Genomic DNA, 13,056 nt, shown 5'->3' on the forward strand with positions numbered 1-13,056 from the left:
GAGGATCCCTTAGTTTGAACAAATGATAAGTTTTTTCGGAATTACTGATATTGAGGTACTCGCTGACTAATTAAAGGCCTTGTTCTTTTGATCTGAAACTAGCTGAACTAAACTCAAGAACAAAACTGAACAACATAAAGTGAAGTGAATAGCTAATTCTTGGATTTCGATATTCTGTCGATCATTCTGTATGTGTGTTGGTTGCTATCTTGTAATGTTCATTTTCTTCTATTCAGGAATTCCTCCATTCAATAAGAGAATTGGAGCTCTTACAATGTAAATGGACGCGTATAGTTCTTGAATTACAGGACTTCTGCGAAAGCTGCCTCTTAGGCATTTATCATTTGATGACAAGTTTAGAACACTTGGAGGAACTCGTTATCTACACCACAGAGGTAAGTACTTTATGACCGTCTTGAATTCGGAGTAACTTAATGTGTGACCACTTCACAATTGAAACTAAAATATATAAGAATATGCGAGTTAAAATTGATTCATTTACCTGCAATTATTAACCGCTAGTCTTTTCTCTTATATGATATCAGGATTTCAAAACTATTGGTGATTTGCTCAATATCGACTTTCCTTCCACTTATGTGACGCCACAACTTAAGACCATCACCCTGTATGGCTATGGGAAGAGTCAGCTTCAACTAGTAGAACTCTTGCTCAGAAGTGCAGCTGCCTTGGACAAATTGACAATTGTCCCCATGAATTATCGATTGGAGGAAGAAGATGAGCTTGAAGTTGTTAAGCAAGTCTCAAGCTTCCCAAGGACCTCGCCAACTGCCAGAGTAATCTTTTCCTGACAAGAACCGAGTATAGTAACTGAATAGTTCCGGCAGAGGGATGATATTCGGTTGGGTTCGAATGGAGTATAGTACTAATACTAGCAATTCACAGCATCGACAATATTAATCTCATTTTGTGTCTTCACAATTTATTGGTCAAAGACTCACACTGGTTACGATTCTACTTCCGTCTCAATCACTTTTGTTTAAATGTTTATTCTTTGGAAAGATAATTCGATTAAAGGTAAACAAATAATTGTCAAAAACATATATGTTGGTCAAAGGATGACCGAGACAGGTTGGGTGAATTGCCAAATGATTAATTGTTAGCATTCTCTCATTTATGCCTATTGACTATTCTGGATGCTGTTAGAGCAGTTTTATTTCGTCGTTTCGTCAACCTTTGGACCTTTATTCATACCCTTGAGTTTGACTACACTGAATATCTTGACAAGGTATGTACTTGGGGAAACACCCAACATTAGTAAATTCTCTCTTTCTCTCGCTCTCGCTGATGGATATTATTATGAGAGAATGCATCGGCGAGAGTAGAACAGTTGTGCCAACTAGACATTATTGACGTTTCATCTGTTTGTGATGTCTATGTCAATTATCCCCAAGTATAACATCCTTCTCCACGCTTATCGCCACAACTTAAGACAATCACGGTTCATGGTTATGGGAAATCTTGGAAGAGTCGGCTTCACCTATCAGAATTATTGCTCAAAAGTGCAGTTGTCTTGGACAAATTGGTAATTGTCCCCATCAAATGTCGATTGAAGGAAGCTGGTGAGCTCAAATTTGTTAAGCATGTCTCGAAATTCCCGAGGGCCTCACCAACTGTCAGGGTAATCTTTGCCTGACATGGGTAAGTCTTGCTGTATACGACTGTATCTTTTATTAATCCATTTTTGAAATAATGCCGAAAAATAAAATATTTGTCGTTTTGGGTCGGTTTTGAAAATATTTGTCAAAATGGACAAATGGTGTCCACGTAGATTCGGGATTTCTAGACCTGAAACACGCCACTACCAATGGCGTGTCTTTACAACAATTTTTTTCTTCAACTGACATAACTTTAAACAAAAAAAAAAAAAAAAATTATACTAAGACACGCCATAGGGAGTGGCGTGTTTCCACTCCGAAACCCGCCATTCTCAATGGCGTGTTTGTTTTAGTCCATTTTTTAATGAAGTTTCTTTCCCTACTCATTATAAACATGCCATTGGTAGTGGCGTGTTTTTGGTCCAGAAATCCCGAGTCTATGTAGACACCATTTTGACAAATATTTTCAAAATCGACCCAAAACGACAAATATTTTATTTTTGAACATTATTTCAAAAATGGACTCATCTTTTATTGCAGATAGACTTTTTTTTTAAAAATGGGCATTGGAGTGAGCTATAGTATGTATCCTTGCCTAGACCTGGCAAATGGGTCATTCGGGTCGGGTTGGGTCGGGTCACATGAGGTTGGGCATTTTCGGGTTAATAACTTATTGGGTCACTTTCGGATCGGGTCAGCTTTGTCAAGTCTATCCTTGCCCCTTAGTTTTCACTGCAACGACATCCCTTTGTGTTCATGTTATATTTCGACTATGATTATGCATTCTTAGTTTGTGACCGCATTGTTGCCAAAAAAAAAAAGTTTGTGACCGCATATAGGTGGAATGACCGAATTTAACCATGGTCTCCTCATTTATTAACTTTCGGTCATCACACAGTATCGTGATTATTAGGATACTAGGCTAGACCTAGGACCGGCTACCATTAGGATTTAGTAAGAGGATCTGATAGTGAATGTGACAATATTGTCACACTGGTGCTGGTTGCATAAATAGGTTGCAAATTCTTGGACTGCCATTATAGTTCGGAATTAAAACTCGTGCGTATACGCCTTACGCCTACAGTTGAAAACTCTTGTATATTGTATATATTGATAAAATAAAAACCTTCTTACAATACTAATGACCAGAAGTTTTTAGAACTAAAATGTCTTATTACAAAAGTTTATTTTCCCTTGAGTTTCCATGATGATCGATTAATATATTGTCCTATCGACAAATATTGTCTAGCAACTACTTCGTGTATGCATTTTAAGCGTTACATCTATCCTCTTCAATCCATGTTATTTGCTTTGTTTATTTTCCCTTGCCTTTCCAATGATCGATTAATATATTGTCCAGCCTATCGACAAATATTGTCTAACCACTATTTTGTTTATGCATTTTAAGCTTTTAATGACGTATGCGAGTATGTGACTCAAGTGCAAGTTGTGCAACGTGATTCACGTCTTCTCTTTGATGATTTCTTAGCTAATTCAACATTATTACGTGGGTCAATCAAAATTATCACAAAGCGTTCACAATACTGTTCACCTTATTCTGATTATTTATTTACATTTTTTTTCTTTTTTTTTTCCCAAGAAAAGCATCTCCATTTTACTATTTTCGTTTTTTTTATGAATTTTTTTTCATATGAGTACGTATACATAATTATTATATTTACTCTTATATTGAAGAGAGAAATGAGCGTCTCAAAATGTAAGGATGACAGCAACGTACATTCGATTATTCAAAGCATTCAAACTTTTTCACTATGTCTTATACTATTAATAAGTCATTAAGTTAGCTTTGCATGCATGCTCTTTCGGGGGTGTGGGATGATTTCCAAGCCGAATGGGGTGGTTGTGGCCTTGTGGATGGTGACTGATGTCCCGTGGAGCTCTACTTGATCAATGTAGTTTTGATATCCTTTGACATTGTTACATTAGAATTCGATCGTGCCTAGGGGTTTTATTGAGCGGGTAAAGTGGGTATCGTTCCATATGTGCGCTTGGAGACGAGTATAGGGTTGTTTTGGTGTGTACTAGTACGGTAGTATGGCATGGTAAAGGTAAAAAGAACCCATAAGATGGTAAAGCGGGTATGGTTGTTATTTTGTTTTTGCCTGACTCGTGAAGGTTCCAAAAATTTCACACCCTCGCGAATGATGGATTACAGCAGCGGAATTATTGGGAGTTTTCGCTATATTTTCATATACTATAAAATTCAAGGTTTACAAGCAATCAACATTATTAATACAGACTGTTGTCTAAAAAAAACATTATTAATACAGACAGTGATACAATTATTATCACCTAATGACATTATTTAATTAGATATATTTATCCCGTCATTCTTCCGTCATAAAGTCCTCAGGCATGTCATCGCCCTAATGGAAAATAAGGACGCCAAATTTGGGCGCCACCCTCTCACATGAGGTGACACCCAATTTCTCCATGTTCAACATATCGCAGGAGCATGTTCAACATATCGCAGGAGCTGATCAAATTGCTGATATTCTTACCAAACCTCTTGCATCCTCGAGGTTCACCTTCCTTCTGTCCAAGATTGGTCTCGCTTTTAGGTCATCCATCTTGCGGGACCGTGTTTGAAATATTGTGTAAATATTTCTTAGTTATTGTTTGCATTATAATCTTTCCTTATTTCATGTGTAATATTGTGTCAATATTCTAGACTTGCATATTTCCATATTTCCGACCTTAGTTTAGGTACTTATGTAACTAGGTTTCTTCCTTTCCAAGGCATTGTATTAATATATAAGGACCTCAGGGTAAGATAAGCACCAGTTATCAATACGATATGGTCTTTTGCGTGGTTTAGAAACCGGAAACAGTGAAAGGATGATGGGTGCATGATCAGAGACAAGAATAGGAAGGTGCGAAATAGAAGTTGATGGAAAAAGAGTAAACCATTCCTGGTTGGCATAAGCACGATCAAGGCGTTCTATGATAATATTGTCGTTGTACTGACTGTTCATCCAAGTAAAGCTTCCTCTTCCCCGCCTAACCTTATCACAAACACCACCACTACAACTCGCTTTTTGCCTAATTCCCCCTAAATTGATGCGTTTTCCTTCATGCAAAGCCCCTAAATGACACCTCATCCTCCCTTTGTCTCCTCTCCGCCTTTAAAACCACCACAAATACAACGTATAACCCTAATCCACCGATAAACCCTAAATAACCCTTCTTTTCCTTGTTTTAATCTTTGTTTATCCTGCTAACAATTCCTAATCTCAATCATGGCTTCTTCTTCTTCATCTAACCTCTGTCGTGCCGGCGTAAGTCTTAAATTACCTTTACATCTTTGCGCCGACTTCACTGGAGTTGATTTCTCTAAAGCTCTCATTGCCAAAATCCTGGATCAACGATATTTGGATATTCCTCGACTTTACTCTAAGATTTCCAAACACTGAAAGCTTAATGGTTCTATATCTATTAGGGCCATAAAACCTTATTACATCTTTGAATTCTCTTCAGCAGCTGATCTTGCCTATTTTCGCCAAAGACAAACAGTTAACATAGAAGGAAGCTTATTTGTTTTCCGAACGGTTTCAGCTACCACTATACCTGACAATTTACTCTTTCACATCGTTCCTCTTTGGATTCGTGTGAAACATCTTCCAATCCCATTAATGAATACCTCTGTTGCAGCTTTTCTTCTCTCACATGTTGGAGATATTTGTGAAGAGGAATCTTACCCTTCTCTAATTCCACCTCGCAATTTTGTGCGTGTCGAAGTTTGGGTGGATCTTTCAAAGCCGCTCATTCCAGGATGTTATTTGGCTTTTAATGACCGAGAGCATCAGTGGATTGGATTCTCCTATGAAGGAGTTTTCCGTTTCTGTAAAACTTGTGGTAATGTGGTCCACCGTGTGTCTTTCTACCCCTCTGGTAAGGTGCAGGGGACTCGTGGTATTCAAGCAAGGTTATATGAGCTCACGGCTTGTGGGTTAATGGTTTAGCATGGCCCACCGAGGTTGTCCTTTTACAGTCCTGAGATTTTGGGACTCCCTGCTCGTCTCAAATATTTAAACTCTGAAATCAATACTCTTTCTACCTCTGACCCTGTTTTTGTGGTCTGTGGTGGAGCATCACCAGTTTTCTCCTTTTCATCATCGACCTCAGATGATGATCTAAATGACCAATGCTTTACTTATCCTCCGGACTCCTGTGTCCATGAGGATCAGTCACGTGAGGTTTTACTTGAGACCTGTCCTCTTGTCAAAGGTCTTGTTGTTCATGGTCCTTCTGCCTTTGATGTTGATGAACCATCTTATGCAAGAGATCCTTCCCCGTCTTTTTGTATGGTTGTGCCTGATGATGAGGTTGGCGCCTCCTTAAATCTTGGCCTTGCTGAACCATCAACTCCACCATATTCAGTTGATGTTAGCTGTCTTTTTCGTCCCTCTGCTACTTCTTCTGACACTCATCATCCTGCTATGGACTCTCTTGGCAGGACAGTGAAATTTGTTTTCAAACGCAAGGTAGGAGTTGGTTTTAATTTTTACAGCCGCACTCGTTTTAAACGCTCTAATAGAGCGAGTTTCATTGATTTGGTTGTGGACTCTGTTATTGAACCAACTCCGATTGAGTTGCTGCTGGGGTCCTTATCTAATCTGCCATTTCGGTATAAGCAGCCTGCTAGTTGGAGGTCTTCCTATGCTTCTGTCTTGGGCAACAAACGCCCTCTGACTCCATTCGAGTTCACTGTTCTAGACTTACCTTTGTAAAAAAAAAACCTCGCCTGAAACAAGCTGGTCCAATTAATTTTATGGACGGACCTTTACTAATGCTTGTTCCCTCTTCTTTGTCCAGAGATGAAGCTGTTGTTCCTGATATAGGTCTGGTGGCGGACCTTAATTCGCCACCCATTTACCAATGAAGTTCTTTTGCTGGAATTGTAGGGGGCTAGGTACGACGGATGATCCTACAATTCCTATTTTACATCGAAGCATCCAACAATATCATCCGTCCATTTTGTTTTTGCAAGAAACCATGACTACTTCTGACTTGGCGTCAAATAAGACTTCTCATCTAGGCCTGCCTCACTGTTGCGGGGTTGATTCAAATGGCAGATTAGATAAGGACCCCAGCAGCAACTCAACCGGAGTTGGTTCAATAACAGAGTCCACAGCCAAATCAATGAAACTCGCTCTATTAGAGCGTTTAAAACGAGTGCGGTTGTAAAAGTTAAAACCAACTCCTACCTTGCGTTTGAAAACAAATTTCACTGTCCTGCCAAGAGAGTCCATAGCAGGATGATGAGTGTCATAAGAAGTAGCAGAGGGACGAAAAAGACAGCTAACATCAACTGAATGTGGTGGAGTTGATGGTTCAGCAAGGCCAAGATCTAAGGAGGCGCCAACCTCATCATCAGGCATAGCCATACGAAAAGACGGGGAAGGATCTCTAGCATGAGATTGTTCATCAACATCAAAGGCAGAAGGACCAGGAACAACAGGACCTTTGACAAGAGGAAAGGTCTCAAGTAAAACCTCACGTGACTGATCCTCATGGACACAGGAGTCCGGAGGATAAGTAAAGCATTGGCCATTTAGATCATCATCCGAGGTCGATGATGAAAAGGAGAAAACTGGTGATGCTCCACCACAGACCACGATAACAGGGTCAGAGGTAGAAAGAGTATTGATTTCAGAGTTTAAATATTTGAGACGAGCAGGGAGTCCCAAAATCTCAGGACTGTAAAAGGACAACCCCGGCGGGCCATGCAAAACCATTAATCCACGAGCCGTGAGCTCATATAACCTTGCCTGAATACCACGAGTCCCCTGCACCTTACCAGAGGGGCAGAAAGACACACGGTGGCCCACATTAACACAAGTTTTACAGAAACGGAAAACTCCTTCATAGGAGAATCCAATCCGCTGATGCTCTCGGTCATTAAAAGCCAAATAACATCCTGGAATGAGCGGCTTTGAAAGATCCACCCAAACTTCGACACGCACAAAATTGCGAGGTGGAATTAGAGAAGGGTAAGATTCCTCCTCACAAATATCTCCAACATGTGAGAGGAGAAAAGCTGCAACAGAGGTACTCATTAATGGGATTGGAAGATGTTTCACACGAATCCAAAGAGTAACGATGTGAAAGGGTAAATTGTCAGGTATAGTGGTAGCTGAAACCGTTCGGAAAACAAATAAGCTTCCTTCGATGTTAACTGTTTGTCTTTGGCGAAAATAGGCAAGATCAGCTGCTGAAGAGAATTCAAAGATATAATAAGGTTTCATGGCCCTAATAGATATAGAACCATTAAGCTTCCAGTGTTTGGAAATCTTAGAGTAAAGTCGAGGAATATCCAAATATCGTTGATCCAGGATTTTGGCAATGAGAGCTTTAGAGAAATCAACTCCAGTGAAGTCGGCACAAAGATGTAAAGGTAATTTAAGACTTACGCCGGCACGACAGAGGTTAAATGAAGAAGAAGAAGCCATGATTGAGATTAGGAATTGTTAGCGGGGATAAACAGAGATTAAAACAAGGAAAAGAAGGGTTATTTAGGGTTTATTGGTGGATTAGGGTTATACGGTGGATTTGTGGTGGTTTTAAAGGCGGAGAAGAGACAAAGGGAGGATGAGGTGTCATTCAGGGGCTTTGCATGAAGGACAACGCATCAATTTAGGGGGAATTAGGCAAAAAGCGAGTTGTAGTGGTGGTGTTTGTGATAAGGTCAGGCGGGGAAGAGGAAGGCGGTTAAGGAAACTTAAAACCAAGGAACTCTATTTTTAGAGAGACTCTCAATTTAGAGAGATTTTGCCTTTTTCCCAACACGTATCATATATGGAGATCACAAATTCTCATTATTATAGACGGAAAATATCTGTCTATAGTTATACACAATCCAAATATCCACTTACTTTAAGTATAAGACAAGCAACAAGCTGCATGGTGAGGCTCAAAAATGTCACCACCTTAAGCATATTTGACCCGTCTTATGACTTATGAGCAATGGGATCTTGAGACCTCACTAATTTTTGTAGATCTACCGTACTGATTTTTGACTATGTAAGACCTCTCTATTTTATGGATGGTTATTAAATTTACGTTAACACCCCACTCATCAAATTTTCTGATTACGCCACTGGCAGACCTTGAGATTTCGAAATTTTTAGTTAAATTTTTTGATTTTTTTTTAAGTGTACCATTATTACCGATTCGCCCCCTATAAGACCTTTATATCTATAACCATACCTGAGTGGGACAAGGATAATCCGGAAACAATTGACAAGCAGTTGGCTTCAAGTTTGTCATTGGAAAAAAGGCGGCCATTCTAGCAATCAAGATTTTAGATAGATTAATTTTTAGAAATGAGAGGATTGTTTGATCGTATAATTGTATAATTTGCTTGTGGTATGAGTCCATCACTTCTCTATATATATATGATCATACTTGCTCTATATATATATAGGGGATTCACTAACACGTACATACGTACGTGGATCATCCTCAGCTTAATCGTATTGTTTATTTGCTTTTCTTTTTAGTTTTTTCTTTCTTTTTTCTGGGCATGTCTATCCTTGCATGTCTTACCCCTGTAGGGTTCTCTTGTCCATGCCATGCAATATGCATGTGTTATCTCTGTAGTACTGTCTCCTCTTTGATGTCGAGCTTATCAATCAAATTAATTTAACTGCTCTTTCATGAAACAGAGTTATTGGTATTAATAATACACAAATTTTAATTTATTTGTTACGGTATTATTCTGTCACAAGTTTGTGATCTCTCACAAGTAGACCTCGTAATACACATATTCGGGGCGTACCAGTTCGGACCGGGTTAGTTTGAATCTTTTATTGATTTTGGGTTGATTCGGGTCGGGTCGGCTCATTTTGGATTTTCGGGTTTGATGGACGGGTATGTTTCGGGTCAAGCGGGTCGGGTTGTTTTGTGTCGGGTCATTTTCGTCTCAATGAATAAAAGATAAACAAAAACTTTAGGGAGACGGTTTCTCAATAACGTTATTGAGATATCTCTCACATGATGGGGGATGGAGTTATTTAATTTCTATTTTTATGTAATGTCCCCCACTAAATTAGTGGGGCGGTCTCTTAACAGACCTATTGTAAGAGATAAAAAGTCATTTCAAGCCTTTTCGGTTTAATTAGAGTTATGTTTTGCCGGGTCATTTTCGGGTTTGGTAGTTTTGGATCGGGTCATTTTCGGGTCGAGTAAGTTACGGATCAAGAAGTTCGGGTCATGTTCTGGTCGGGTCGGGTCAATTTGGGTTTCCAGGTCACATTTGGGTGATGTAGGGGTCAATTTCGGGTCTTGGGACAACCCTTTCGAGTCGGGTCAATCTGGTTGTGTTGCTTTTGCCATGTCTACTTACAAGGAACAAGTGCCATGTCTACTTACAAGGAACAAGTTCATTCTTAAAATAGAAAGGACAACAATTGACTGAGACACCCCAATATAGAAGAGGACAACAAATCATAAACGTTTGCAATTAAAACCAAATTGAACTCCGTAAACCAGATTTGATGTTTTACAAAAATTCTTGTGTAAGGCAGTTTTACGGGAGGATTTGTGTAAAACAGGGTTTTGGTAAACCTTTTTTTTTTCCTTAACCATATTTTCTTTTTTGGATTTGTTTCTATTAGAAAACATAACATCATATAGAAATAAATATTATTAGTCATTCGCTCAAATATGAATACCCAAACTAGGAAATAATGTGTTTCCTAATAATTTCACTATATTAGTATAAAACCGTTTCAAATCATTAGTCCAATTGTACAATTGAATATCATAATCTCTTTTATTGAAACTGCTAGCAAGTTAATCACTTGAAAACCATGACATCAAGGATCCAAAATCGTATACGTTCGTCAGACGATAATATTAATGTCGACCGAGATAGGTTGAGTGAATTGCCAGATGATGTAATTCTGCATATTCTTTCACGTATGCCTATCATTGATGCTGTTAGAACTGTTTTACTTCGTCGTTTCGGAAACCTTTGGACCTTTATTCATACCCTTGACTTTGACTTGGGTGAATATCTTAAAAAGTTTAGCCCTTGGAAAAGCCGTGGCAAACATATTCAGTGGTTTTATCATTTCGTCCGTAATGTGCTCATCCTTCACCAAAACCTCTCGATTGACAGATTTCATCTTAGTATAGATATAGATTTCAAGTCTTACAAAGAAGAAAGGGCTGATCTTGATATACTAATATGGTCGAGGTTTGCATTGTGTCGACAAGCTAAGGAAATCAGTATATCTATGAAATACAAGTATGATTTTTGTTGCAGTTCCGTCTTTCCTAAGTTCACAAGTCAATTTCTTGTTACACTTGAACTCAGTTTTTGCAAATTCGAGGGAGAATTTCAAGTCGAGCTAGAATCCCTAAAGAAGTTGTCACTTAACCATGTTTGGATGACTGGTGAAAATTTCCAAAGATTTATACGTGGATGCCCTTCATTACAGAAACTTGTTATTTCGAATCCTTTTAAGATGAACTACTTGGCTGTCCATCAATGGGCAAGTCCTTTGTTGCTTTACTTTTCCAACATTGAAAATTTGTCTTCGAAAACTAAGACTTGGCAATTAGATATCGTTGATGTTTCATCTGTTCGCGATATCTGCATCAAAAATTTAAAATTTATAAAAACTAATGATCTTGTACTCACAATAAATAAAGTGTTAGTAGGAAAGTTTGAAGGTGTTGGAGTTTCTCGACTGTCATGTGATGCTTCTAAGGTATGTATTTTTTGTGCCACTTTCTGCCGATCTTTCTGTTAGTAGGAATAAATATAATAGTTGGACCTCAGCCATCGCCTTAGGGTTTTGGTTGAGATGGTTCATCTATCATCTGTGTTGTATTCTATTTTCTAATGTCATTTTCTTCTATTTCAGGAATTTCTCCATTCAATAAAAAAATTGGAGCTCTTAAGATGTAAATGGACGCGTATAGTTCTTGAATTACAGGACTTCTGCCGAAGCTGCGTCTTAGGCATTTATCATTTGATTAGAAGTTTAGCATACTTGAAGGAACTCATTATATACACCACAGAGGTAAGAGTATGACCGTCTTGTAATGCGAGTTTAAATTGATTCATTTGCCTGCAATTAATTTAACTGTTAGTCTTTTCTCTTGATAATGTCAGGATTTCAAAGCTAGTGGCGATTTTCTCCATATCGACCTTCCTTTTCCTTATATGAAGCTGCAACTTAAGACCATAACTCTGCATGGCTATCGGAAATCATGGAAGAGTCAGCTTCAACTCGTAAAACATCTGTTCAAAAGCGCACCTGTCTTGGAAGAATTGGTAATTGTCTCCATAAATCATCAATTGAAGAAAGAAGAGGAGCTTGAATTTATTAATGATATCACGAGCTTTCGAACAGCGTCACCAAGTGTCAACATAACATTTGCTTGACAAGAACGGAGTATAGTAATTGAACAGTTCCGGACTTCCGGTAGAGGGATGATATTCGGATGGTGTAGTTTCGTACTTTTATCTGCTGGATCCTCTGCAATCCTCCGTTGAGATTTTTTCTAAGTTGAAACAAAAAATTATGGGTCATGCTCATTCATGGACGCATTTTACTCTATCGAGTACATATTTTCCAGTTTTACCCTTTTTATTTTTTCAATCCCTCTTCTCTCCTCTTGCTTTTGCTCCTCCAAAACACAACAGCCTTATCGATTTCCCTTCAAATGTTTAAGTGTGATAATTTGTGAAATTATTTCTTGCTCAGACGACATACTAAAATCATACTCCAATAAATTTCAGGAACAATGAGGCTACAGAGCATAATCATAAAATCAAGAGGGAAAAAGACATAACGCAAATTCTCAATAGTATATGTACTTTGATTTACAATTCCTCAAATGCAGCAACAAAGTTGTTATACTCTTCAACAAATTAATGTGTGCGCAATTTAGTGCTATTAGTTGTACTCGTCTTCTCATCCTACTGATGTTACTGCTAGTCTGCTACCCCTCCCAATAACAAACTAAGTGAAAATTAAAAATTTTAAAACCCTAATTATAGACAAATGATTAAATTAAATTAATACCCTAAAGTTAATGTGTTTTGTTGATAGAATGAAGCAATTACTTATTCGTTATGAAGAATTAAGATAGATAATTGAAGAATTTGACATAAATTTAATTAGGTTTTATGAGAAAGAGAACAAAGAAATTTAAGCATGGAAGGGTATGGTTGGAAATAAAATGAAAAAATGTATATAAAAGAGTAAAAGTTGTACATGAAAGAGCAACTACGAAAATTATTAGCAAAATAAGTTTGGACAGAACTCGTTTTGTAAATCACCAATCCTATTAGGATAATAGGTCCAATATTAGGCCCATTAGGGCGGCTACCGTCTAGGGTTTATAGTATCGTCATCTATTATATATATCGTATATGTATTGTCATCAAAACACATCATTC

General features: G+C 38.1%; 1 protein-coding gene across 1 annotated transcript; it reads left to right on the forward strand.

Moving 5' to 3' along the window:
• Positions 1 to 10,450: 10,450 nt before the first annotated feature.
• LOC141594728 (putative F-box/LRR-repeat protein At5g41630) lies at positions 10,451 to 11,407 on the forward strand. The gene is made up of 2 exons (XM_074414724.1): positions 10,451 to 11,356; positions 11,402 to 11,407. The coding sequence occupies exons 1-2, from the start codon at positions 10,451 to 10,453 to the stop codon at positions 11,405 to 11,407; spliced, it is 912 nt and encodes a 303-aa protein (XP_074270825.1).
• Positions 11,408 to 13,056: the final 1,649 nt, after the last annotated feature.

Source organism: Silene latifolia, chromosome 8, assembly GCF_048544455.1.
Source record: "Silene latifolia isolate original U9 population chromosome 8, ASM4854445v1, whole genome shotgun sequence".
Classification (NCBI taxonomy): Eukaryota; Viridiplantae; Streptophyta; class Magnoliopsida; order Caryophyllales; family Caryophyllaceae; genus Silene; species Silene latifolia.

Excerpts from the sequence above, each read along its gene's own strand:
- LOC141594728 (XM_074414724.1), top strand. The coding sequence starts at position 10,451 with ATGACATCAAGGATCCAAAATCGTATACGTTCGTCAGACGATAATATT.